Raw genomic sequence first — 24,993 nt, 5'->3', positions numbered from 1 at the left:
TTAAACAAATGCATAAAATTTCATAAAGCCAGTTCTAAATTGAATTTGAGTTGCTCTACTTTCTTGCGTTAATAATCTATTTCCAAAACCAATTTTGAAGTATACCGAGTTGCTGTAGAGTACTATAATATAGACAATATTATAAATATATAATTTTAAACACATTGCTGTAATATTTACGACTTTGCACAAACGATTCAAAAGTTACAAGAGATATAAAAAACGAATGCATAAAGTATGCACCCACGTCAACAATCTATTTTTCAATTGCAATTTTAAGGTATACCGAGTGACTGTAGAGATCTACAATATTAGACAATATTATAAATCATTTAATTTTAAACAAATTGCTTTAATATTTTATGTACTTTACTCAAACGTTTAAAAGTTACAAGAGATATAAAATTAATAAATATGCATATAAATGCATAAAATTCCATAAAGCAAAACACGATTGGTTGTGGGTCACTCGATTAGTATGCACTAACGATAACAAACCTATTTCAATTGCAATTTTAGATATACCGAGTTGCTGTAGAGCTCTATAATATTAGACAATATATGAATAATTAATTTGAACAAATTTGCTTAATATTTTACTAACTTTGCACAAACTATTCAAAAGTTACAAGGGATATTTTAAAACAAATGCATAAAATTTCATAAAGCAGTTCTAAATTGAATTTGAGTTGCTCTACTTTCTTGCGTAATAATCTATTCCAAAACCAATTTTGAAGCATACCGAGTTGCTGTAGAGTACTATAATATTAGACAATATTATAAATATATTAATTTTAAACACATTTGCTTAAATTTTACGAACTTTGCGCAAATGATTCAAAATTACAAGAGATATTAGTTCTAGATTGAATGTTGAGTTGCTCTACTTTCTTGCGTTAATAATCTATTTCCAAAACCAATTTTGAAGTATACCGAGTTGCTGTAGAGTTCTATAATATTAGACAATATTATAAATAATTTAATTTCAAACAAGTTTTCTTAAAGTTTGATTTATATTACTCAAACTGTTCAATAGTTACAAGAGATTATAAACAAATTTGTTTAATAATTCTGCTGCTTTCTCCATCTTAGCTTGAAGTTTTATCCGGCTGATGACCATGATCATCATTCTTCTCATGACTGTGATCATGACCCGGCTGATGAGCACGCTTTTCCTTCGGCTGATGACTATCATCTTCATCACTTTCATCCGACGATTCATCACTTTCATCCGATTCAAATTCCACCGTGCTGCTCATGGCCATGTAAGATTGAATTTTATGTATCAAGCCGCTCAGTTCCCACAGCACCTCCATGTAGACCTCTTCGTAGGCCTCTGGTGACCAAAGGAAGTCGTTGTGGGTGAAGTGATCGCCATCGACCAGGACGATGTCCTTCAGGCCGCGCATATCAACGAACATGTCGTGAACCGACTGGCGAAGAGAAAAAAATGTAACTAGCTGGTATTGGTATTTTGCCTTGAGGCAAGTTACATGAACTTCCTGATATGTGTTAATAATCGACTTAATCAATAAAAAATTAATTAATTTATGAGTGATTAAAAGTATTCTGAGTGAATTTATTACATATAATTGAAAAAGAATGAACACGTTAACTCGGAGTATTTTCTAAAGCCAATTTTCACAAATCAATAATTTTTGTAATTGAACCAGTTTCCGTAGGACTTTAATGGTTTAGTATAATTATTACGACTAAGTACTCTATCGTTATTTCAAGTAAATCGCCTAATTTTAATTTTAACAAACGTCAAAAAAACTACTCATTTTTTCACAATTTGATGATTTTTACATTTAAACTATTTGTCGTAAGGCCGTAATATTTTAGTAAATTCTATAAGACCATGATATATATCGCCAAAAAATTATATAAAAATCAGCTTAATTTTTTTTCCAACAGTTAATTACAAGAAAACGGCTCGGTAGATTTTCACCTAAAACTAATCAGTATCATTCCCAACCAATATCTTTCGAACAGTTTTTGATTTTTTTAAATCAATTCGGTAGTATGAGCTTAAATGTGCACGAAAAGTTTAACACTTTTTTCGAATTATAAAGAAACGGCTCGGCAGATCGTCGCACAAAACTGACAAACGATAGTCCTCACCGAAATACATCAAATGGCTTTTAAATTTCTAAAATCGGTTCAGGCGTTTTTGCGCAAACGTCGATGAAAGGTCTAATGTTGGCTAAATGCCAAAAGAACGATACCAATTTTTGACGAATTTTTAAAGTTAAACGAGTTGTCGTAGGGCCGTATATTTCAGTATGATCTATAAGACTATGGTATCTATCATCAAAAAAATAATGATAAAAATCGTAGTAAAATTTTTTTAACATTTTATTACAAGAAAACGGCCCGGCCGATCTCTACCAAAAACTAATCAGCACGATTACCAACCAATATCTTTGGATCTTTGAATTTTCAAAATCGATTCAGAATTGCGGCCTAAAACGTGGGCGAAAAGCTTTTCACTTTTCTGCTATTTATAAAGAAACGGCTTGGCCGATCGTCGCACAAAACTGGCAAACAATAGTCCTCATCGAGGTGCATCAAATGGCTTCTAAATGTTTGAAATCGGTCCAGCCGTTTTTGAGAAAACATCGATTTACGGCAAAAAATCTGTTCACACACACGCACACACTCATACATACACACACATACACATACTTTTTTCAAATTTGGTCTCATTCGAATCAGAATGGCTTGAAACGTCGAGTAAACATAAAATTAGCAAACCAGATTTTTTTTGATAAAAACAAACTTCTCTTTCGGGAAGTTAACTATAGTATTGTAATGGATTGTATTCCATTCCTATTGATGGGAATACATACCAAAAAGCAACTAATATATCGTACGAGATTATGAAAATTATAGACTAAATTATTGAAGCAATTATGTTGTGTGGTAAAATCAAGTTTGATATTGTCTTTCTACCATAGGAACTATATTATTTTTTTCTTATTCTTATACTGCTTATGCTAACACCATACATGAATCACAAAGGCAGGACATCAAACAGGATATTAAAAAGTATAGGATAGATATTAAGGAATTTGGAACTTTTGAATGGTAGACGTGGGTGCAGGACAACGTTTGCCGGGTCATCTAGTATATATATATAAACAGATTATTTCTTACATCGTGAGCGCATATATTGTCATCTTCGGAATAAAATACCGAAAGCTCGTTCTTTGCATGTCCAGCATCATATACAGGGGGCTCGGGCTGTTTGTATTTTTCCATATTGCCTTCTGGTCCATAATCGAAGCCCTGGAGTTGGCCTAAAATAAAAAAAGAATGCACCACAAAATAAATAAAATACTAATTCCCATAGCAAATTAAAAAATCATACGCTGAGATAATCTTTCTAATGTTGTACAACTTAAAAAAAAATTTAATACATTTTATATTAAGGGGCACAACTAGTGTAACCGTCTAAAAAAAATGTGATTTTTGGGAATTTATATTAAAAAAACTACTTTATCAATCATTTCAAAATTTTAGGAATATATTTATACATGTTTTAAGAATACATAGTAAATTTTTTGAAGAAAAAAATTTAATATTTTTAAGTTATAGTATATATATATAAACAAATTATTTCTTACATCATGAGCGCATATATTGTCATCTTCGGAATAAAATACCGAAAGCTCGTTCTTTGCATGTCCAGCATCATATACAGGGGGCTCGGGCTGTTTGTATTTTTCCATATTGCCTTCTGGTCCATAATCGAAGCCCTGGAGTTGGCCTAAAATAAAAAAAGAGCACCACAAAATAAATAAAATACTAATCCCATAGCAAATAAAAAAATCATACGCTGAGATAATCTTTCTAATGTTGTACAACTTAAAAAAAAATTTAATACATTTTATATTAAGGGGCACAACTAGTGTAACCGTCTAAAAAAAGGTGATTTTTGGAATTTATATTAAAAAAAAACTACTTTATCAATCATTTCAAAATTTTAGGATATATTTATACATGTTTTAAGAATACATAGTAAATTTTTGAAGAAAAAAATTTAATATTTTTTTAAGTTATCGTCGATCTCCAACGGCGCGACAAAAAAAGGCTCTTCACTTCTGCAGTGATTCCGGCCTTCTACGTGGATGAAATTAAAAAAAAAACTCGTTAAACTAGATAACATTGTCTGTAAAATGAGCTACGATAAAGAAAAAAATCAAAAATTGACAAAATGACAGCGTTTTTTAAAAAAAAATCGAATTTTACCAAAAATTTTGGTCGTTTTTGGACTGCCAAAATTCGATTTTTGATCCGACTAAATAATCGATAGATCATTTTACGGAGAACTATATATAGAACATGTAAAAAAAAATTGATAGTGATCGGATCATTTATTTTTGAGTAATTGCTGCAGCAAATTCGGAAAATGCTGTTTGAGAAAAACGCGTTTGAAGATAAAATGATCGTTGTACTATATACTATACATATACTCTTTAAATGGCTGTGACTCAAAAAGTGTTTAAGACATCGATTTAAAATTGTGGTATGTTATTTTTAAAGGTATAACCTATCGAAATATGGAAAAATTGAAAATTCGATTTTTTTTAAATTTCACACTAGTTGAGCCTCTTAATGTACTAAATGTAAATAATTATCTTTTACCGGACATGTATATTTGCATGTAGTGCAAAACCTGACGGAAAGATACTCCAGCAGGCATCGAGTCCAGAAATTCCTCTGATACAGGCTAAAAAATAATTTATTTGAAATTAGATATCAATATTTTTCTATCTGCTAGTTTTACTTACGATATCTTTGTCACATCTGTTATATCCAGGAACAATAAATCTGAAAATTTCACAGAAACCACTCGGTTTCTTCCTGTAGGCTCTGCAGAACGACCGGATCATTTTTCCGTACCAACTTTTGGCATGGAATTGATCATTTAAATCCCTCTTCTCACTGTGATTCTGCATAATAATAAATGATTGATAATGTATCAAGATTATTTGGTGTGTTCTTTATCCCTTACCACAAGTTCATTGTACAAGATCTTCAGCAGGTCAGCCTCCTCCTGCGTCCTTTCAGGCCATCCAATAATCGGTGCCAACAGCAAAGTGGTGCCTATATTCTTGGTATGTGTTGGAAACTCGGAGAAGTAGATGAGGGCCAATGTGGCCCCTTGAGAGTGGCCGATGTAATTCACAAATCTTTTGTGGGTGATGTTGGTGATCGTGTCGAGGGCCCCTGGGATGTCGTAAATCGCCTGTTCGTGGATACTGAAAGAAATGGAAAGTTATTAATGGAAACATAGTCAATAACTATATGCCAAAACTGTGAATGGATAAAGAGCTAAAATCTCATTGTGTGAGAGAAACAGGGGACAGACTTCGGTCTCATCCATACTGGGAGGTAAACAAAAATAATCTAAACTAGTGGTAACTAATAGTGTATGGCATCGTGCCTTAAGGTGAATTGCTGGAACTTCCCGTACAGTAATGAAATATTCGAGAAATTTTAAACGTTTTCAAATATATTATTACAAATAATCTGTAACTTCCATTATTTATCTTATTATATCTGAGCAAATCAAATGTAAATCATAAATCAATTATTACATTAACAATCGTCATTTTGTTTCGAATTCGATTAAAAAAAAAATAGTTGCCAAATTTGCACAAAATTGAAAAAGTGCTCCCATATAGTCACAGTCTAAACGTATTTGCAAATAATTCTGTGCGACATTTTCACTTATACTGCGCTTATCTTGGCGGCATTTTCACATTTTTCAATAGTTTTCACAAAATTGGAAAAGTGCTCCAATAGGCGCTATATATTTCGGGCGCTTAGACTGTGCTTAGCCTGGGTCATCTTTTGAATTTTTATTTCAAAATTATAAAAATATTTTATGGAAAATAAAAAAAGATGTAATAATTTTTTTTCTTCAGAAGCAATTGTTTTGTCAATACAAGCAGAAAGTTTTTTAGATCATTCAAGTCGGACGCTCAGTTCACTCAAAAATGTGCCATTTTTGCACATATAGCTCTGTATCTTCAAAATGGCGGGACCTGTCTTTGCCAAAAACTAATCACTTCTTCTCCCAATCATTACAAATCGAATGTTTTTTAGAGCATTTAAATCCGATACTCCGTTCTCTCAAAAACTCGATTTGTATTTTCTGCACTCTTTGCTCCGTATCTCCGTAACGGCTGGACCTGCCTTTGCCAAAAACTAATGAGCACATCTCCCTATCAATAGGGATCGAATATTTTTTAAACCATTCAAATCGGTTGATACGTGCGCCCGAAAACGTGGACGAAAAAATGCGGACATACAAAACACACATCCATTTTTTCTGAGGTATGCCAAAATGTTCAGAAACCTTCAAAACGTCGATAAATGCAAAAATTTTCATTTTCGACTTCGGCCCATTACTATAACTACCCTACGGGAAGTTAAAAAATTGTATACACACACATACACATATCCATTTCTTCTCCAAAATGTCCAGAAACCTTCGAAGTTTATAGATATGGAAAAAATTTTATTTTAAATTTTTAGACGACTACTATTGCTAAGAAAAAATCTTTTCGATAAAAGTGGGATTAAAATCAGAGTTTATATGGTAGAAAGGTAAAAATTTAGGGTTGCATGTACAAATATATAACTATTATATTTACGTGAAATCCCAATATTCAAAATCTCTTTCGGCGTTGTATTTAACGTGATCCCTGGACTTATAGGAACCTCTAGGGTTCATAATCCACACATCGTAGTCATTATCTTGAAGAATAGAACCTGAAAAAACAATATATAACAATATCTTAAAGCATATACCAGCCTACTAACTAATTAAATAACAAAAACAATTGTTTATCATTTTTTACCCAAACATCTTCTTCTTCCCTGTATCAAAAAGGCTGACGAGCTCTGCAACATTCCCGGAACCAACAAAATGGGTTCCAAGCCAGGATTTGGCATCCTGTCTAAGGTTATGGTGTAGCCGTCTTTGGATATGAATTTGTACTCCTCGTGTTCATATCCTTTCTTATGAATTAAGCTTTTCTGAAAAAAAGTTGGAAGAATAACATTTTAAAAGTATACCGAGTTGCTGTAGAGTTTCTTGTTGTCAGAGAAAGTTGTAGATGATTTAATTTTGAAGAAATTTATCTTGGAGATCGTTTATATTAAACGCACGGTTGAAGATTTATATTTAATTTAAGAAAAAAGTGCTTGGAATGCATTGCTTACATTCAAGAGCGAATTGAACGTATACCGAGTTGTTGTAGCATCTTTTGTTGTTAAAAAAAGTTATAGATAATTTAATTTTAAAGAAGTTTGTCTTGGACACCGATCATATTGAACAAACAGTTAAAGATTTGTATTCAATTCAAAGTACACGGTTGGAGCGCTGGAATGCATTACCTACATTCAAGAGCAATTTTGAATTATATCGAGTTGCTTTATAACGTTATGATGTTAGAAAATATTGCAAATAATTTAATTTTGAACAAATTTGATGAATATACTTTTTAAATTAGACAAGCGGTTTTGAAGTTATAAATATTATAATAAATCAATGGTCGTTCAAAGTCTTCAGTTCGTGATCGAAACTAAATTAAATTTTTAATACATGGCTGATGTGTTTTGCAAGGCGGTTTTAAGGTACAACGAGTTGCCGTAGGGCTTTTAATGTTAGAAAATATTGTTCACTATTTAATTTTGTACAAATTTGCCAAATATTCCATTTGAATAAAACAAACTCCTTGAAAGTTACAAAGGATTTAGTAAATATAAGGTTGTCAAATATCTCCCTTCCGCCTTTTTGTATTATAAACCAAGAGCAAAAAAGCGGAAGGGAGATATTTGACAACCTAATATGTGCACTATCGCAGCGCCTGGACTCATATTCTATTTGAATTGCAATTTTCAAGTATACCGAGTTGCTGTAGGATACTAAAATATTAGACAATAATGTTGATTATTCAATTTTGAATAAATTTGTCAAATATTCCATTTAAATAAAATGAACTCTTCGGAAGTTACAAAAGATGTAGTAAATACGTGCACATTTACAGCGCCTAGGTTCATATTCTATTTGAATTGCAATTTTCAAGTATACCGAGTTGCTGTAGGATTCTAAAATATTAGACAATAATGTTGATTATTCAATTTTGAATAAATTTGCCAAATATTCCATTTGAATAAAACAAACTCCTTGAAAGTTACAAGACATTTTGTAAGTACGTGTACTATCACAGCGCCCAGATTCATAATCTATTTGAATTGCAATTTTCAAGTACCGAGTTGGTTTAGGACTCTAAAATATTAGACAATAATGTTGATTATTCAATTTTGAATGAATTTGTCAAATATTCCATTTGAATAAAACAAACTCCTTGAAAGTTACAAGACATTTTGTAAGTACGTGTACTATCACAGCGCCCAGACTCATAATCTATTTGAATTGCAATTTTCAAGTACACCGAGTTGGTTTAAGACTCTAAAATATTAGACAATAAAATTTAATATTCAATTTTGTGCAGATTTGCCAAACAAACTATTTATATTAAACAAACATTTCAGAAGTTACAAGATATATAATAAAAAATTATGCACAAATAAATGAGTAACTAAAAAGATTTCTCATAAAAAATATGTATGGTTAATTTAGCAAATAAATAATTATTATTTTATCATTTACATACCCCAGAGTACTGTTCATGGTTTACAGCCTGACTTACTTCAAAAACTGCATAAATAAATAAAATTCGCCAAATATTATTAAACAAAAAAACCATTTTAAATCTATCTTTTAACCAATTTAAATTAATTATAAGACCATGCTATATGTTCCAACGACGTCCGGTAATGTATAAATAAATCGTATAAATGAACAAATATATTTGATTTCAAGTTTAAAAATTTAATTTAGAATAAAATGATAAAATTAAATTTTCAATATATAATTTCTGATTTGTTCGAGTTATAACAAATTGCGAAATTGAATTATTATAAGTGTGAAATTGGAATTGTTTGTATGAAAGCATACAGTGTTGTCCAAAGTGCAAATATAAAGGAAATTTATTTACAATAATTTTTTTATATAAATTTTAGCTACTCAAAAAAGCATGTTGAAAGAGTGTATGAATTATAAATAAATCAGGAAAGTTTTTATCGAAGTATCTTAAACCAATTTATTTTCTTACTGATATCTTATTGAATTTTTATTACCTATATTTGCTAGTTTCTAATTATTATATTATTATATATGAACTAAAATGATCCATTTATTTTTTATTACTGATATATTTATTAGGAGTTTGTTTATTTATTCATTATATTTATTTATTTGCAATATATTTTAAAGTGTTTTATTAATAGTAGTAGTTATCAAATTTTTTAAAGAGCTATTTGAAAAATATGTTTTTGTTTTCTCTCATAAAATTGGGTGGGCTATGTAGCCAAATATCTTTCACACATATATAAATATGCATATATATATATACATATATATATATATATATATATATGTTTGTATATAATTATATTAAAGTGAAAGATCGTCGAGACGAAGACCTTATTTGGTAACATCGTTCCACGTCGAGAACTCTTCGACCCACATACATCACGCCTTCGAGATGTAAATTTAAAACTCATATATTTTCTATCAGATTGATCTTACAATACTGAAATTTTAATATAATGTACTTAAATATGTCTACAATGATACTGCTTTTAAAAATTAGTAAAATTTTTTGTTTGTCGTGAGATATATATAAAAGTTTAAGGAAAGCGCATGAACGTCCCAGCAAAAATTGATTGAAATTATTATATGCTTAAATGTAAATTTGGAACTCGTGTATTTTCTATAAGAATGATCCAAAAATACTGAAATTTTTATATATTATACTTTAATATGTCGTTTGTTCTTCTGCTTTTAAAAATTAGTCAAATTTTTTGTTTTTCGTGAGATTTAAATAAAAGTTTGAGGAAAGCGCATGAACGTCCCAGCAAAATTTGATTGAAATTATTATATGCTTAAATGTATATTTGGAACTCATGTATATTATATAACAATGATCCAACAGTACTGAAATTTTAATATATTATACTTGAATATATCTAATATGATACTGATTTTAAAAATTAGTAATTTTCTTTATTTTTTGTGAGATATAAATAAAAGATTGAGGAAAGCGCATGAACGTGCCAGCAAAGATTGATTGAAATTATTATATGCTTAAATGTAAATTTGGAACTCATGTATTTTCTATAAAATTTAACCAACAATAGTGAAATTTTTATATATTGTATTTGAACATGTCTACTATAATGTGAATTTGCAAAATTAGTCAATTATTTTGTTTGTCGATATTTATAAATATTTTTTTGAGTAAAGTACGCAAACAGCCTAGAAATAAAATGCCTATAAGTAACAAAAAAAATATGAAAAATAATTAGAACATATCAGTTCATAATATCTATAAATTAAAATATTAGCTGTAAAAGCATTTATAAATAAAATAATAGTTTGAATTTAGTTTATAACTATAAATTTACAATCAAACATCGATGACTTGGATCAAGTGCATTTATTTATTTCAATTCTTGTAACTTTTGAACTTTATATCTTACATAAACGAAATATTTAACAAATCTGTTCAGAATTAAATTATGTATAATATTGTCTAACATCCAAAAGTCCTGCAGCAACTCGGTATACTTTAAAATCGTTCTCGAATATAGACTTGAATTTAAGAGAGCAAATTGTGAGTTGGTAATGGTAACTCATTCATCCATTTATTTATTATATCTCTTGTAAAAATAAATTGCATATTTGGAAGATTTATACAGAATTAAATTGTCTGTAATATTGTTTAATATTATTATGCCCTACAGCAACTCGGTATACTCAACAATCGATATTAAACAACAAATAATGAATGATTCTTGATGCGTCATGTCTTTGTTTATAAATGTTTTCTTTTGTTTATAAAATGCCATTATAATGAACCGATATGGAAAATGTATAAATAAAGATGTTGATAATTTTAAATATGTATTAAATTTCAAAACATATTAGCAAAATTAAACAAAAGAAATTTTTTTATCAGAAATTATAATAAATAAAGTCGTTAAGAAATATTGATTGAGATTGAGATAATTACGTATATATGATGAGTATTTTTTTAGGATTTGAATGATTTTGTGGACATGTAGTGAATATTAATAAAAAAATCATATTAGATAAATAAATATGACTTTAATATTGTGGACTTTTATTTATTACCATAGGTTAAATTATTTCAATATTTTTGTTAATACTAACAAAACACCATTTGATTCTGATTGCAAAGAAATTCTAAAATAATACAACTTTCTTGGATAAGATAATTTATTTCTCAGTGAATATGATATGATTGAAAATTTAAAATGGAATAATTTATTTATTATTATTAACAAGTTGTTCTACCCACGTGTAAAATATGTTCTTGCCATTTATTACCTGTTTTTGTAACAATGACGTAACGGTCTTGAGAAACACCTTTGCAGATGTTTTTTCGGACTTATTGTCACTTTATAAAGTCATGATTTTAAAAATATGCTTTTATGGTTAAAATTGAGAAATTAAAATTTTTCTGGAAATTTATTTTCAGAAATAAAAATTTTATTCATTAGCCAATTTATGATTGAAATTATAAGTTATTTTCTGCATTTAATTGCTATTTTTAAGTATACAGAGTTAATCTAGAATCTTATATTGTTAGAAAAAGTTGTGGATAATTCAATTTTAAACAAATTTGACATATACCTCATTTATATTAATCGAATGGTTTGAGAACTAGAAATGATTTTCAAAATAAATGCACTTTCAACTCTTTTGATATAATTTTCTTGTTTCAAATGCGATTTTGAGGTATACCTAGTTGATCTAGGACCTTATTTTATTAGTTAAACTTTTAATTTTGAATAAAAATTTGAAAAGCATAAAATTTTGAATAAATTTATCTAATACTTCATTCATATTACTCAAACAGTTTGAGTTCCGTAAACAATTTCAAAATACATGCACTTTCCAACAATTTTCATATAATTTCCTGGTTCAATTGCAATTTTAAAGTACATAAAGTTGCTGTAGGTTCTTACATTCTTAGACAAACTTTTTAATTATTTAATTTTGAGCATATTTGTTTTATATCTCATTCATTTAATAAAATTGTTTAGGATCTATAAACGATATAAACTGTTAATGCATTTTTAACGAGATCTTTATAATCCTATGGCTTCAAATGCAATTTTAAGATATACCAAAACGATTTATCATTTAATAATATATAACAAAATTAAAACGTAAGTAAATTTTGAACCAATTTGCCAAATATAATATTAACATTAGACAAACCATTTACAAAGTATAATAGAAACAAAAAATACATGTCTCAGGACTCAAAAACCTGTTGCACAATATAAAACAATTTTAATATAAAACAAAATTTTATTTTTATACAAACCAAATACTGTTATTTGTATATAGTTTAATAATGAAATGAATACGTGTAGTATGCCATTTTATATATAACTGTAAAATTTATGCAAAATACGTGAACGTACCGGTTTTGTATGGGACTTGGATTTATTTGGACAAAATTGTATTGAAATCAGTAAAAAATTAGTACATAATATTCATAAATTTATTACAAATATTATTTAGTACTTAGAATTTTGGAAAAATTGGTACAAGTAAAGTAAAAACGTATTTTTGGTTGTATGTAAGTTTGAGAAATACTGAGGAAAATATATAGGCGTACCGGTTGTAAGTGGGACACGTGTTTTTAGGTACTTATGATAATGTTTTTGCGAAACAATTTTTTTTCCAAAATCTTTGATTCATATACTACATGTTCCATGAGTGTTAGCTAATAAAAATCCATTAAATTTAATAAATTTAAATTAAATATTCAAAAATGTCTTACAATTACGGTTCATTCTTCGCCTACAGAACATGACCAACAAGTACATTCCCGTGAAAACCAACGCGTCTCTCCCCATCTCTCTCCAACATTCCCAAAACCCATATCTACATCCCTTTCCATCTTCGAAAACCATATCGGTGTCCCTTTTCCCACGTGCCAGTGACGTCACCGAAACTATAAAAGGAATCCCTGGTACCGGTTTAGTCATCAGTTCGTCCACGGAAGCCTCTTTGCTCGCTTAGTGAACGATCATTTTATTAAGTTTTAAACTTATATATTTTATTTTTTTTACGAAAAAACAAAACAAGACTAATTCAAAATGGTAAGTGAATAATATTAGATAAAAATAGTGTTAAAATTTGGGTTAGTTTGGGTGTAATTTAGGATTTGCCACGAGGTCACTGTGCCGGCCGGGGGCGCGTTTAAGTCAAATTTTGAAGGTTTAATACTAAAAATGTGATTCAAAAGTGGTTTTATTTATCTGTAAAATTTGTTCTGGTGTTATAGATATTATTTTTATTACTATTTGGGCATAATTTCTTTTTTGGGTGTGGCTGATGACCTCATTGTTCGGACGTTGACAAAGGTGTTACAAGTTTCTTGTTCAAGGTCGATTTTAAAGTATAAGGAGTTGCTTAAGAGTTTTATATTGTTAGAAAAAGTTATTTATTATTTAATTTTAAACAAGTTTGTCTTTTACATCATTTTTATCCAACAATTGGTTTAAGAGTTATAAGTGTTTTAATCAACCGTGCACGCGGTATAATTTTCTAGTTTTCGGTGCGTTTTTAAAGTATACCGATTTGCTGTATGGTTTTGGGTTATTAGAAAAATTTGTAGTCTGTTTAATTTTGTATAAATTTGCCAAAAATTTCGTTTGTATAGGCCGTCACGTTTAAAAGTTACATGTAAATTAGTGCATAAATGAGCTACGAATTCACGGTTAACGCACGTAAATACTATGTCTATTTTCAAATACGATTTTAAAGTACACCGAGTTGTTGTATGGATATGAAATGTTAAGAAACATTATAGATAGTTAAATTTTAAATAAATTTGTCGAATATTTCATTCATTTACGACGTCGCGTTTAAAAGTTACAAGAGATGCAATAAATAAATGCACTTCCGATAAATGAGGTCCGTTGAGATTCAAATGCTTTTTAAGGTGTACCGAGTTGTTCTAGGTCCTTATTTTGTTAGAAAAAGTTGTAGATAATTTAATTTTAGACAAATTTGTCTTCATCATTTATATCAGTCGAACGGTTTAAGAGTTATGGATTGTAAAAGAAATGAATATCTGTTTAACGCGTTCTTCACTCTTATCTTGTTTTAAAGAATACCGAGTTGATATAGGGTTTTACTTTGTTAGTAAAATTGGTTTATTATTTAATAATAAACAAGTTTGTCTAATATTTTGATCACTTTAGACGTCAGCTTCAAAAGTTACAAGAGATATAGTAAATATTAGGTTGTCAAATATCTCCCTTCCGCTTTTTTGCTATTGGTTTATAATACAAAAAGGCGGAAGGGAGATATTTGACAACCTAATATATGCACTTCCTAAAAGTGAATCGGTCATATTTTATGTTCCTATATTCAAACGCAATTTTAAAGTATATCGGGTTGCTGTAGGGTCTTATGTTGTTAGTAAAACTTATAGATTATTCAATTTTAAATAAATTTGTCTTTTACCTCATTCAAATCCAACGAATGGTTTAGGATCTACAAACGATTTTATTAAAGAATGTATACAAGTTACAAACGTTTTGATACTGCCCATTTGACCTATCATCAATGTAAATGTAAAAGAATTACTTGATTAGTTTATTTATTAATTTGTCCTATCATCAGTGTAAATGTGAATAAATTATTTAATTAAATTTCTTTTATCCAGCGTGAATGTATCTCAATCCACGTTGGCCAAGCCGGTGTCCAAATTGGTAACGCCTGCTGGGAGTTGTACTGTCTGGAGCATGGCATCCAGCCCGATGGCCAAATGCCATCTGACAAGACCATCGGAGGTGGTGATGACTCCTTCAACACCTTCTTCAGCGAGACTGGTGCTGGCAAACACGTGCCACGTGCTGTGTTTGTTGACTTGGAACCAACTGTCGTAGGTAAGATAATGGAAATAGATCATGTCTTGGAAATTTAAACTCTTTGACAGATCTGCTAATTTTTGAAATACCCGGGGTAAAATCTCATGTATCCTTTTCCTCTCTAGATGAAGTACGTACTGGTACCTACCGCCAATTGTTCCACCCCGAACAATTGATCACCGGTAAGGAAGATGCTGCTAACAACTATGCCCGTGGTCACTACACCATTGGAAAAGAAATCGTCGACGTTGTATTGGACAGAATCCGTAAATTAGCTGACCAATGTACCGGTCTGCAAGGTTTCCTCATCTTCCACTCCTTTGGAGGTGGTACCGGTTCAGGATTCACTTCCTTGTTGATGGAACGTTTGTCTGTGGACTACGGAAAGAAATCCAAGTTGGAATTCGCCATCTACCCAGCACCTCAAGTGTCAACAGCTGTTGTTGAACCTTACAACTCCATCCTGACAACCCACACTACTTTGGAACACTCTGACTGCGCATTCATGGTTGACAACGAAGCTATTTATGATATCTGCAGACGTAACTTGGATATTGAACGCCCAACCTACACCAACTTGAACAGACTTATTGGACAAATCGTATCATCAATCACTGCTTCTTTGAGATTCGATGGAGCCTTGAACGTTGACTTGACTGAATTCCAAACCAATTTAGTGCCTTACCCACGTATCCATTTCCCCTTGGTCACCTATGCACCAGTCATCAGCGCCGAGAAAGCCTACCACGAACAATTGTCTGTTGCTGAGATCACCAACGCCTGTTTTGAACCAGCTAACCAGATGGTAAAATGCGACCCACGTCACGGTAAATACATGGCCTGTTGCATGTTGTACAGAGGAGACGTCGTCCCCAAGGACGTCAATGCTGCCATCGCAACCATCAAAACAAAACGCACCATCCAATTCGTCGACTGGTGTCCAACTGGTTTCAAAGTAGGCATCAACTACCAACCCCCAACCGTTGTACCAGGTGGAGACTTGGCCAAGGTTCAACGTGCCGTCTGCATGTTGTCCAACACCACTGCCATTGCTGAGGCCTGGGCTCGTCTGGACCACAAATTTGACTTGATGTATGCCAAGCGTGCTTTCGTCCACTGGTACGTTGGTGAGGGTATGGAGGAAGGTGAGTTCTCTGAGGCTCGTGAAGATTTGGCAGCTTTGGAGAAGGATTACGAGGAGGTTGGCATGGACTCTGGAGACGGTGAGGGAGAAGGAGCCGAAGAATATTAAAAGGTCTGATTAAATCATTCCAAGAGATGCAAAGCACTTGAATAAAAAATATTTTTTAAATATAGTTGTTTGATTTCGCTGTTTTTCTTTCAGGATTAAAATTTATCAAAAGTAACCAGTTTAGTATAATTTTCTAGTTTATATTGCGATTTTAAAGTATACTGAGTTGCTGTAGGGTCTTATAATATTAAAAAAAGTTAAAGATAATTTAATTAAACAAGTTTGTCTTATATTTCATTCATACTAATCGACTGGTTTAAAAATTATAGAATTTACATTAAAATGTTGCACTTTGGCAAAAACATAACTATAGTCATTACCATACTTTATTATTCAATGCCAGTTTTAGAGTACACCGAGTTGCTGTAGGTTTTCATATTATTAGACAAAGTTACATAAAAATTAATTTGAAACAAATTTTATATATTTAGCACAAACCGTTTAAAAGTTACAGGAGATATAATAAATTAATGTATTTCCATTTAATAAGCTTACAACACATTTGTTATAGAATTAGTTATTATTTCAAATATTAATTTAAAGTATACCGAGTTGTTGTAAGACTTTATTATATTAGAAAAAGTTTAAGATTATTTAATTTTGTACAAATTTGTCAAATATTTCATTCTTATTAGACAAACTGTTCAAAAGTTACAATAGACATAATAATAAATGCATATAAGACCAAATTTATAATTAACGCGCTTATATACATTGTCTATTTTCTAAAACGATTTTAGGGTATACAAAGTTGCTGTAGGGTTTCATATTATTAGACAGAGCTATATATTAATTAAATTTAAACAAATTTGCCGAATATTTTATATATTTAGGACAAACCGTTTAAAAGTTAAATTAAATTTTCATTTAATGACCTTTCAATTCGCATGTGTTATTGTTGCAAATATTAATTTAAAGTATACCAAGTTGTTGTAGGGCACTATATTGTTAGGCAAAGTTGACAAATTAGGCAAACTTGACAAATATTTTATGAACATTAGTCGTTTTGTTTAAAAGTTACAGAAGAAGAAATGAATAAATGCACTTTCCCAGGCTAAAAAGACTATTTTCAACCGATGTCACTACTGCTTGATATAAGGCTGTCCGAAGCAAACATCGAACCTGAAAGTTCTGATTGAAATCCCATAACTCTAACCACTAATTCCCAAATTCTCCATTAATATAATTATCAAATACTTATAATTATTATTCAAAATGGCAAGTAGATAATTTAATCAATTCTTTACTGATTACCATAAAATGTATAATTATATTAAATTACTTTTACAATTTATTTGAATAAAAGGCTTTTCAGTATTTTCCCATTTCATTCAATTATTAGTAAATTAAAAAATTAATAAAGTGCCTATTATTATTGAAAGTGTTCAATAGAATTTTGATTTCAGTAGTCAAGTGTTTTCTACTGTAAATAATAGAACAATTATAATATTTCTCATATTGAAGATAAATTTTGCCGCGTAATAATTACTTGCTAAAATTGAAAATGATGATATATAAAATTAAAATGAAGTTCTTTAAATCAAAACTCAAATTTATTAAAAATAGTTACACCAAACATTTATTCCATACAAATGCTGCAACAAAAAATCCATTGTTGTTATTTATTATTCATAATTTTTCTAATTTATAAAATCAACTACTACCAATTAAATGCTCTTGAATAGTTTATTTGCCTTATTCTTATCATGATCTTGAAATTTTTAGATAAATAACCACTTCAACTAATCCAACTATAAATATCGACATCAATCGGTAATGGAATCAATCGATAATAATCGAACCAACAAATTCCATCTACAACCAAATTTAATATTAAAATTTGAAATCATTTTTAAAAATGATCGTCAGAAGTGTTTTGGGCCTTTGTGTCCTGGTTGCTCTCCTGGTGTCTGCAAAAGCAGATTTAACAGATGACGTCATGGCCAGGATGCCTGATGACTTCAGGAGGGAGTATTTGTACCAGAAGAAGTTGACAGTTGTAAGTAGACTTTTAACCTATCATTGGTCTTAAAACTAGAAATACTATAGTTGATGATCAACTAAAAGTTGTAGCAGGTAGAATTATGATCATCGTCATATTCTTTATACATTTTTGGGCCGTATTTTTATTAGTTGGGGAAGAAATATTTGTTGATATATAGGGTTTGCCGGTTTTCAAAAACCGGTTTTTTGGCGAAAATTATGGAATTCGAAAACCGTTTTTTTAGTGAAAAAAGTCGGTTTTCACTGTATAAATAGAAAATGACGAATATAGCCAGATATAAAAGATAGATGAAAGCGTTTTGATTCTTGAAATCATATCGGTTCAATAACATTTGATATCTTATTAGTCTGCAATGGTTCCCAGAAAGGTTTTGTATATATTTTTGTATAGATTTTTATACCAGTGTATATATTAATTTAAATCAGTGTGACTTTTCCTTGAAGAAGTAACTTCCTCTACTCAAACTTGAAAAAACGTTTTAAACCCTAGAAGCCTAGAATATTAAAGCCAAGAAAACTTAGAATTATTATATCAGGTTTTAAAAACAATTAAGCATGATTTGGTCGCAAGTATGAAAGTATTTTCTATTTCAGAAAATTTTGTGAGTAAACAAAGGACACAATAGACGTTCTCAGTATTTTGAAATCATATTTTATTAAATAAAAAAACAATTACAATGTTGATCGATTTTAATTAATTAATCAAAATTGCTCGGAACAGACAATACCCGAGTTTAGCTTAATTGTTTTTAAAACTAAAATTGATATTAACAAGTATGTATCAACATGTATCTAATATTTTTTATTTTTTTAATTTAATGAATTTTCTTTTATTTAAAAATGTATTATTTTATTTATTCGAAAACTTTCTTTTATGATGCATGAAATGAAAAAATGATGCATGAATAACGAATAATTACTTTCAAAGTTATTTAATCAAGATAAACTATTATTTTTTAGTTCTACTAATTAAAATTAAAATAATTTTGTTTATTATCAAAATTTAACAATGAATAAATTTAGTCAAATACTGCTCTAAATTACACTAAATTTGCGGATAAATTACAGAATATTCGAGCAAAAATTTATTTTCTACATAAAATTCGAAAACTGGTCAAAACCGCTCTTTTTAGTAAAATTAACATTCGAAAACCGTTTTTTGAAATGTCGGTTTTTGTATAAACCCTTATTGATCAAGTTAATTATCAACTTGATAATCAAAACAAGAAGTCGATGGCAAAATCTAAAACTGACGAACCATTTATTATCATTCCATTACTAAATTCCAAAAAAAAATCCAAAATTTTTCCTCCTATTAGATTTCGGTTACCTTTTCTGTCAAACCCAAAAAAAAACTTAAAGAAGTTTGCCAACCATTTATAATTTTTACCATTTTCTTTTACCCAGGTGGATCTGATTGAGAAAAATGGTTACCCATGTGAAACCCACCAGGTGACAACAGAAGATGGCTACATCCTGACCGTCTACAGAATTCCTCACAACAGAAACAACGATACCATAACCAGGGGAGCAGTCTTTGTAATGCACGGACTTTTCTAGTGCTGCTGACTGGGTTGTCCTTGGGCCACATCAAGGACTACGTAAGAATAAAGAGATAAATTAATTTTATTTATCATTGACTTGGTTTCTACATTATTTTGTTTTCCAGCATATTTGCTTTCCGACCAAGGCTACGATGTTTGGCTAGGAAATGCAAGAGGCAACACACTGTCCAGGAATCACACAACATTGAGTGTGAAGAGTGGTGAATTCTGGAAATTCAGGCAATAACATAACAAATCTAGATGGTAATTGATATATAGTAATCATATTTGTATTACAGTTGGAACGAGATTGGTTATTACGATTTGCCTGCTATGATCGACTACGTTTTGGAGACCACTGGGGAAGAAAAGTTGAGCTACGTTGGACATTCCCAGGTAAATATAAACTTGTGTATGGCATCGTGCCTTAGAGCAAATTGCTGGAACTTAATTGGAAATATTCGAGAAATTTTAAACGTTTTCAAATAATATTATTACAAATACTGTAACTTTAATTATTTTTGCTATCTTGTTATATCTGAGCAAATCAAATGTAAATCATAAATCAATTTATCTCCAGAATATTAACAATCGTCATTTCATTTCGAATTCAATTTCAAAAAACTATTTGCCTAATTTACACAAAATTGAAAAAGTGCTCCCGTATAGTCACAGTCTATACGCATTTGCAAATAATTCTGTGCGACATTTTCATTTATACTGGCGGTATTTTCACATTTTCAATAGTTTTCACAAAATGGGAAAAATGCTTCAGTACAGTGTAAACGCACTTGGGTAAACATTTGTACCAGAATGGCGCTTAGACTGTGCTTAGCCTGGATCATTTTTTGAATTTTTAATCCAAAATTACAAAAATATTTTATGGAAAATAAAAAAAGATGTAATAATTTTTGCTCTCAAAAGCAATTGTTTTGTCAATGCAAGTAGAAAGTTTTTTAGATCATTCAAATCGGACGCTTATTTCAGTCAAAAACTGCCATTTTTTTGCACATTTAGCTCTGTAACTTCGAAATCGCGGGACTTGTCTTTGCCAAAAACTTATCACCTCTTCTCCCAATCATTACAAATTGAATGTTTTTTAGATCATTCAAATCTGATTCTCCGTTCTCTCAAAAACCCGATTTGTATTTTCTGCACTCTTCGCTCCGTATCTCCGTAATGGCTAGACCTGCGTTTGCCAAAAACTAATCTGCACATCTCCCTATCAATAGAAATCGAATGTTTTTTAAATCATTCAAATCGATTGATCCGTGCGCCCGAAAACGCGGACATACAAAACACACACACAAACACACACATACATTTTTTCTGAGGTATGCCAAAATATTCAGAAACCTTCAAAACGTCGATAAATGCAAAAATTTTCATTTTCTATTTTCGGCCCATTACTATAACTACCGTACGGGAAGTTAAAAATAATAACAAAAGCCTTTGCAAGGTAGTGTCAAAGAAAACTTTATCAATAAATACTGAATTTCTATACTTGGAAGTTGCAATGATGATAACAATTTTTTGGGATACGATTTCCAGGAACACTTTATTCTATATTTGGAAGTAATACAGTCCTTTGAATGTAATCGAGGTCAACTTGATGTTTATTAGAAATTTAAAGAGATTCACTCATTCGTTTAAATTCTTTTGTCTATTTCTTAGGGATCAACTTCATTCTTCGTAATGACTTCATCTCGACCAGAATACAACGACAAAATCAAATCTATGCACGCCTTGGCACCTGTAGCCTACATGGCACACATGAGAAGTCCCTTGATCAGATTGTTGGTTCCATTTGCCAGTTCTGCAGACGTAAGTAACCAAAACAACAAAAAAAATCTGCATCTTACCATTTCACGATTCTATTCAATTTTCTTATCCTCTAGTGGATGTTAGAGGCAATAGGTCTACACGAGTTCTTACCATCCACCAAAATATTGGTCAACTTGGCTGCACAAATATGCAAAGACGGTTCTCATTTCCAACCAATATGCACCAACACTTTGTTCCTACTTTGTGGATTCAATCCAAGTCAACTAAATGCGGTGAGTATAAGAAAAATAGTTTGACCAAAAATGTTGGTTTTTGTAAATTAACCTTAATATTTTTTTTAGACTACTTTGCCTGCAATTTTAGCCCATGTGCCAGCAGGAGCTTCTACTAAACAGCTGATCCATTATGGACAACTAGTGGCATCAGGTAAATATAATATTTACATTGCATTGGTTATAAATTCTAAACCGTTTGTTCAATTTGGATGATGTATGACAAAAATGGATTTTAAAGTGTTTTTTTATTATCTTGCAGCTAAATTCCGTAAATACGATTACGGTTTGATCAGAAATTTGCAAAAATACGGTTGGGGCACACCACCAGCCTACGATTTGAAAAAAGTTACAGCTCCTGTGGCTTTGCATTATAGTGACAATGACTGGATGGCTCATTCCAAGGTAAAATAAAAGTTTAGGAATTATTTTGGGATATTTTAGTAATATTTTTTTTATGTGTGTATTGAAGAAGAGTTGTTTAAGGTTTTGTAAATTTTATAAGTCTCTAAAGCGACTTGGTATACTTTAAAATCTCATCAGTACATGGTATTATAAATCGGTGATTTGTTCATGATTTTATTTATTGTATCTCTTGTAACTTTTAAATAGTTTGTTTAATATAAATTTAAAAAATTATATATATTTTTTTATTTTTAGGACGTCAATACTCTCTCTAAGCAATTGGGCAACGTAATTGGCAAATTCAGAGTACCAGATGGCAAATTCAATCATTTGGACTATTTGTGGGGAATCGACTCTGTAGATTTGGTTTATAAGAAAGTTATCAGCTTGATGAACCGATTTGGAGAAAATTAATATTAAAAAATTATATATAAGTTTTAAATGCAATTATATTAATTGTTTGTAAATATATAAAGTTTTAAGCATTGTTAAAAGTGTTTTTCCATTATAAAATATATATTTACATATATATATATATATATATATATAATATATGTATATATATATTATATACGTTTACAAACATCAAAAAAATATTTGTAATACGATGCTTATGTTCCAATTTCACATAAAACAACGAACGAACATATTTTTTACAATTAATTGCCTAAAGGCAATTTATCACAGCACTAATTAACAATTAGTAAATTAGTTCATTATAAATTTCAAATACTGGTGAAAAATTATTTAGATAAAAAGTTAGTGTAAGTTTTTATAAGATAAAATGCTTAATTATTTAAATTTTTGTATATTTTTCATAATATGTGCTAGTGTTGTGAATTGTATTTATGTCGAACATGTTCCTATTGTTTTTGGAGAAGGTGGTGAAAATCCGGTACAAAAATCGACGGTAAGTAATTTCTTTTAAATAATTATTATTTTAAAAAAAATATAGCAGTTTATGAATATCAAAGAATATTAAACATATTAAATTCTTACCATTTAGTATATACAAGTCAGTGAAGTATATATAAAGTCAGTCCAAGAGTTATTCTGCTCCGTTTATATATTAAATTGTTAATAAATAAGACAGCAATTTTTTTTCATAATTTTTAAATAAATTTATATATATTTATATTTTTATATAAACTTATATCAAAGAATAACATACTAAAATTATAGTATTGTATTACAACCGGTGTAGTCGTGTAGTCTTACGAGCTCTTTAAAAACTATAATTCTAATAAATCAGTAAAAGCATTAACAATCTGGTACACTTTTATAAAAAATATTTATTATTAAATAAATATGCGAAAAAAATTTTTTTTCAAAAAATAACATACTAAAATTATAGTATAATAGTACAACCGGTGTAGTCTTATGAGCTCTTTAAAAACTACATTTTTAATAAATCAGTAAAAGCATTAACAATTATTTTATAAATATGTGAGTAAATATTTTTTTTATAAATTATTAGTTTATTCATATTTATCTGAAAATAAAATACTAAAATTAGATTATTGTAGTACTTTTGGTGTAGCTTGGCAAGCTCTTTAAAAACTATCAGTAAGAGCATTAAAAATCTGATACATTTATGTAAAAAATGGCTTTAGAAATAAGTTTTTCTAATAATATTATAGTTTTCACTGAAAATGATATTTTACTCTCCGTGTACAAGTTTTTCTAATAAGTTTACAATTTCCACTTAAAATTATATTATTACCCTCAGTGCACGAGTTTTTCTAACAAATTCACAATTTTTACTTAAAACAATATTATTACCCTCAGTGTACAAGTTTTTCTAACAAATTCAAAATTTTGTCTCAATTATTTTTTAGACTGATTTTATTTCCCAATTTGGTTACCCACACGAGACACATCATGTGGTAACAGAAGATGGTTACATTTTGGAGATGCACCACATTCCGAGCACCAGATCCTTGAAAAATAGACATTTGAGGACACGTCTTAATCAAAATAGACGTACTAAGATCAGGAGAAGACCTAGGCAGGTTGAGGAGGAACCTGAAAGTCCAGATTGGAATGAAATTGGAAACACTAGAAAAATTTTCGATTGGAGAGTTGATGGTGATCAAGATACATATGTGGATGATTTGAGAGGTTCTGATGGTAATGTTACGAAATATTTGGATGGACAACAAGATGTTTGCAGTTTGGATAAGTTTGTGCCAAAGTCTAAAATTGTATCCTACATAAAACCAGGACAAGATGTGTTTGCAAAGAAAGTAGATGGAGTTACTACAAAATCCAAGGAGAATGTTAGTAATCCAAACAACCAGCATACAAGATATTTGTCAATAGAATCTGATCAAGAAAGACAACGTGCTGAACTAGATTTTGATGATGATCTGCCAAGACTTTTACAATCCCAAGAAAATGATCCATTACATGATAACAAATGTCCAATAAACCAAGACAAACAATTCAAAAGAACAAAAAGACGTAGCTACTACAGAGATTCTAAAGGATCCGTTTTTCTGATGCACGGATTGATGTCCAGTTCTGCAGACTGGGTTGTCACAGGTCCAGAAAAAGGATTAGGTACTAATTAAAATATTAGCTAAATCAAATTACATAAATAACTAGTGGTGTATGGCATCGTGCCTTAAGGCAAATTGCTGGAACTTCCCGTACCGTAATAAAA

At 30.0% G+C, this 24,993-nt stretch overlaps 2 protein-coding genes and 1 pseudogene across 2 annotated transcripts; 2 read left to right on the top strand and 1 right to left on the bottom strand.

Moving 5' to 3' along the window:
• Nucleotides 1-1,088: 1,088 nt before the first annotated feature.
• Nucleotides 1,089-8,867, bottom strand: LOC113372816 (lipase 1-like). Its single transcript, XM_026613155.1, has 8 exons — nt 8,697-8,867; nt 6,876-7,053; nt 6,669-6,786; nt 5,021-5,267; nt 4,797-4,958; nt 4,651-4,735; nt 3,630-3,772; nt 1,089-1,433 (listed from the first exon to the last, which is right to left on the bottom strand). The coding sequence occupies exons 1-8, from the start codon at nt 8,787-8,789 to the stop codon at nt 1,089-1,091; spliced, it is 1,371 nt and encodes a 456-aa protein (XP_026468940.1). The 5' UTR covers nt 8,790-8,867.
• Nucleotides 8,868-13,181: 4,314 nt separating this feature from the next.
• LOC113373120 (tubulin alpha-1 chain) lies at nt 13,182-16,378 on the top strand. Its single transcript, XM_026613437.1, has 3 exons — nt 13,182-13,287; nt 14,862-15,084; nt 15,192-16,378. The coding sequence occupies exons 1-3, from the start codon at nt 13,285-13,287 to the stop codon at nt 16,316-16,318; spliced, it is 1,353 nt and encodes a 450-aa protein (XP_026469222.1). The 5' UTR covers nt 13,182-13,284; the 3' UTR covers nt 16,319-16,378.
• A 1,783-nt stretch (nt 16,379-18,161) lies between these two features.
• On the top strand, nt 18,162-22,822 carry LOC113374094 (annotated as a pseudogene).
• Nucleotides 22,823-24,993: the final 2,171 nt, after the last annotated feature.

Source organism: Ctenocephalides felis, unplaced genomic scaffold, assembly GCF_003426905.1.
Source record: "Ctenocephalides felis isolate EL2017-DRISC unplaced genomic scaffold, ASM342690v1 CF-g0.4_SCAFFOLD_01604, whole genome shotgun sequence".
NCBI classification, from domain to species: Eukaryota; Metazoa; Arthropoda; class Insecta; order Siphonaptera; family Pulicidae; genus Ctenocephalides; species Ctenocephalides felis.
The sequence above is the reverse complement of the archived record's forward strand: the minus strand, read 5'-3'. Positions and strand labels throughout refer to the sequence as shown.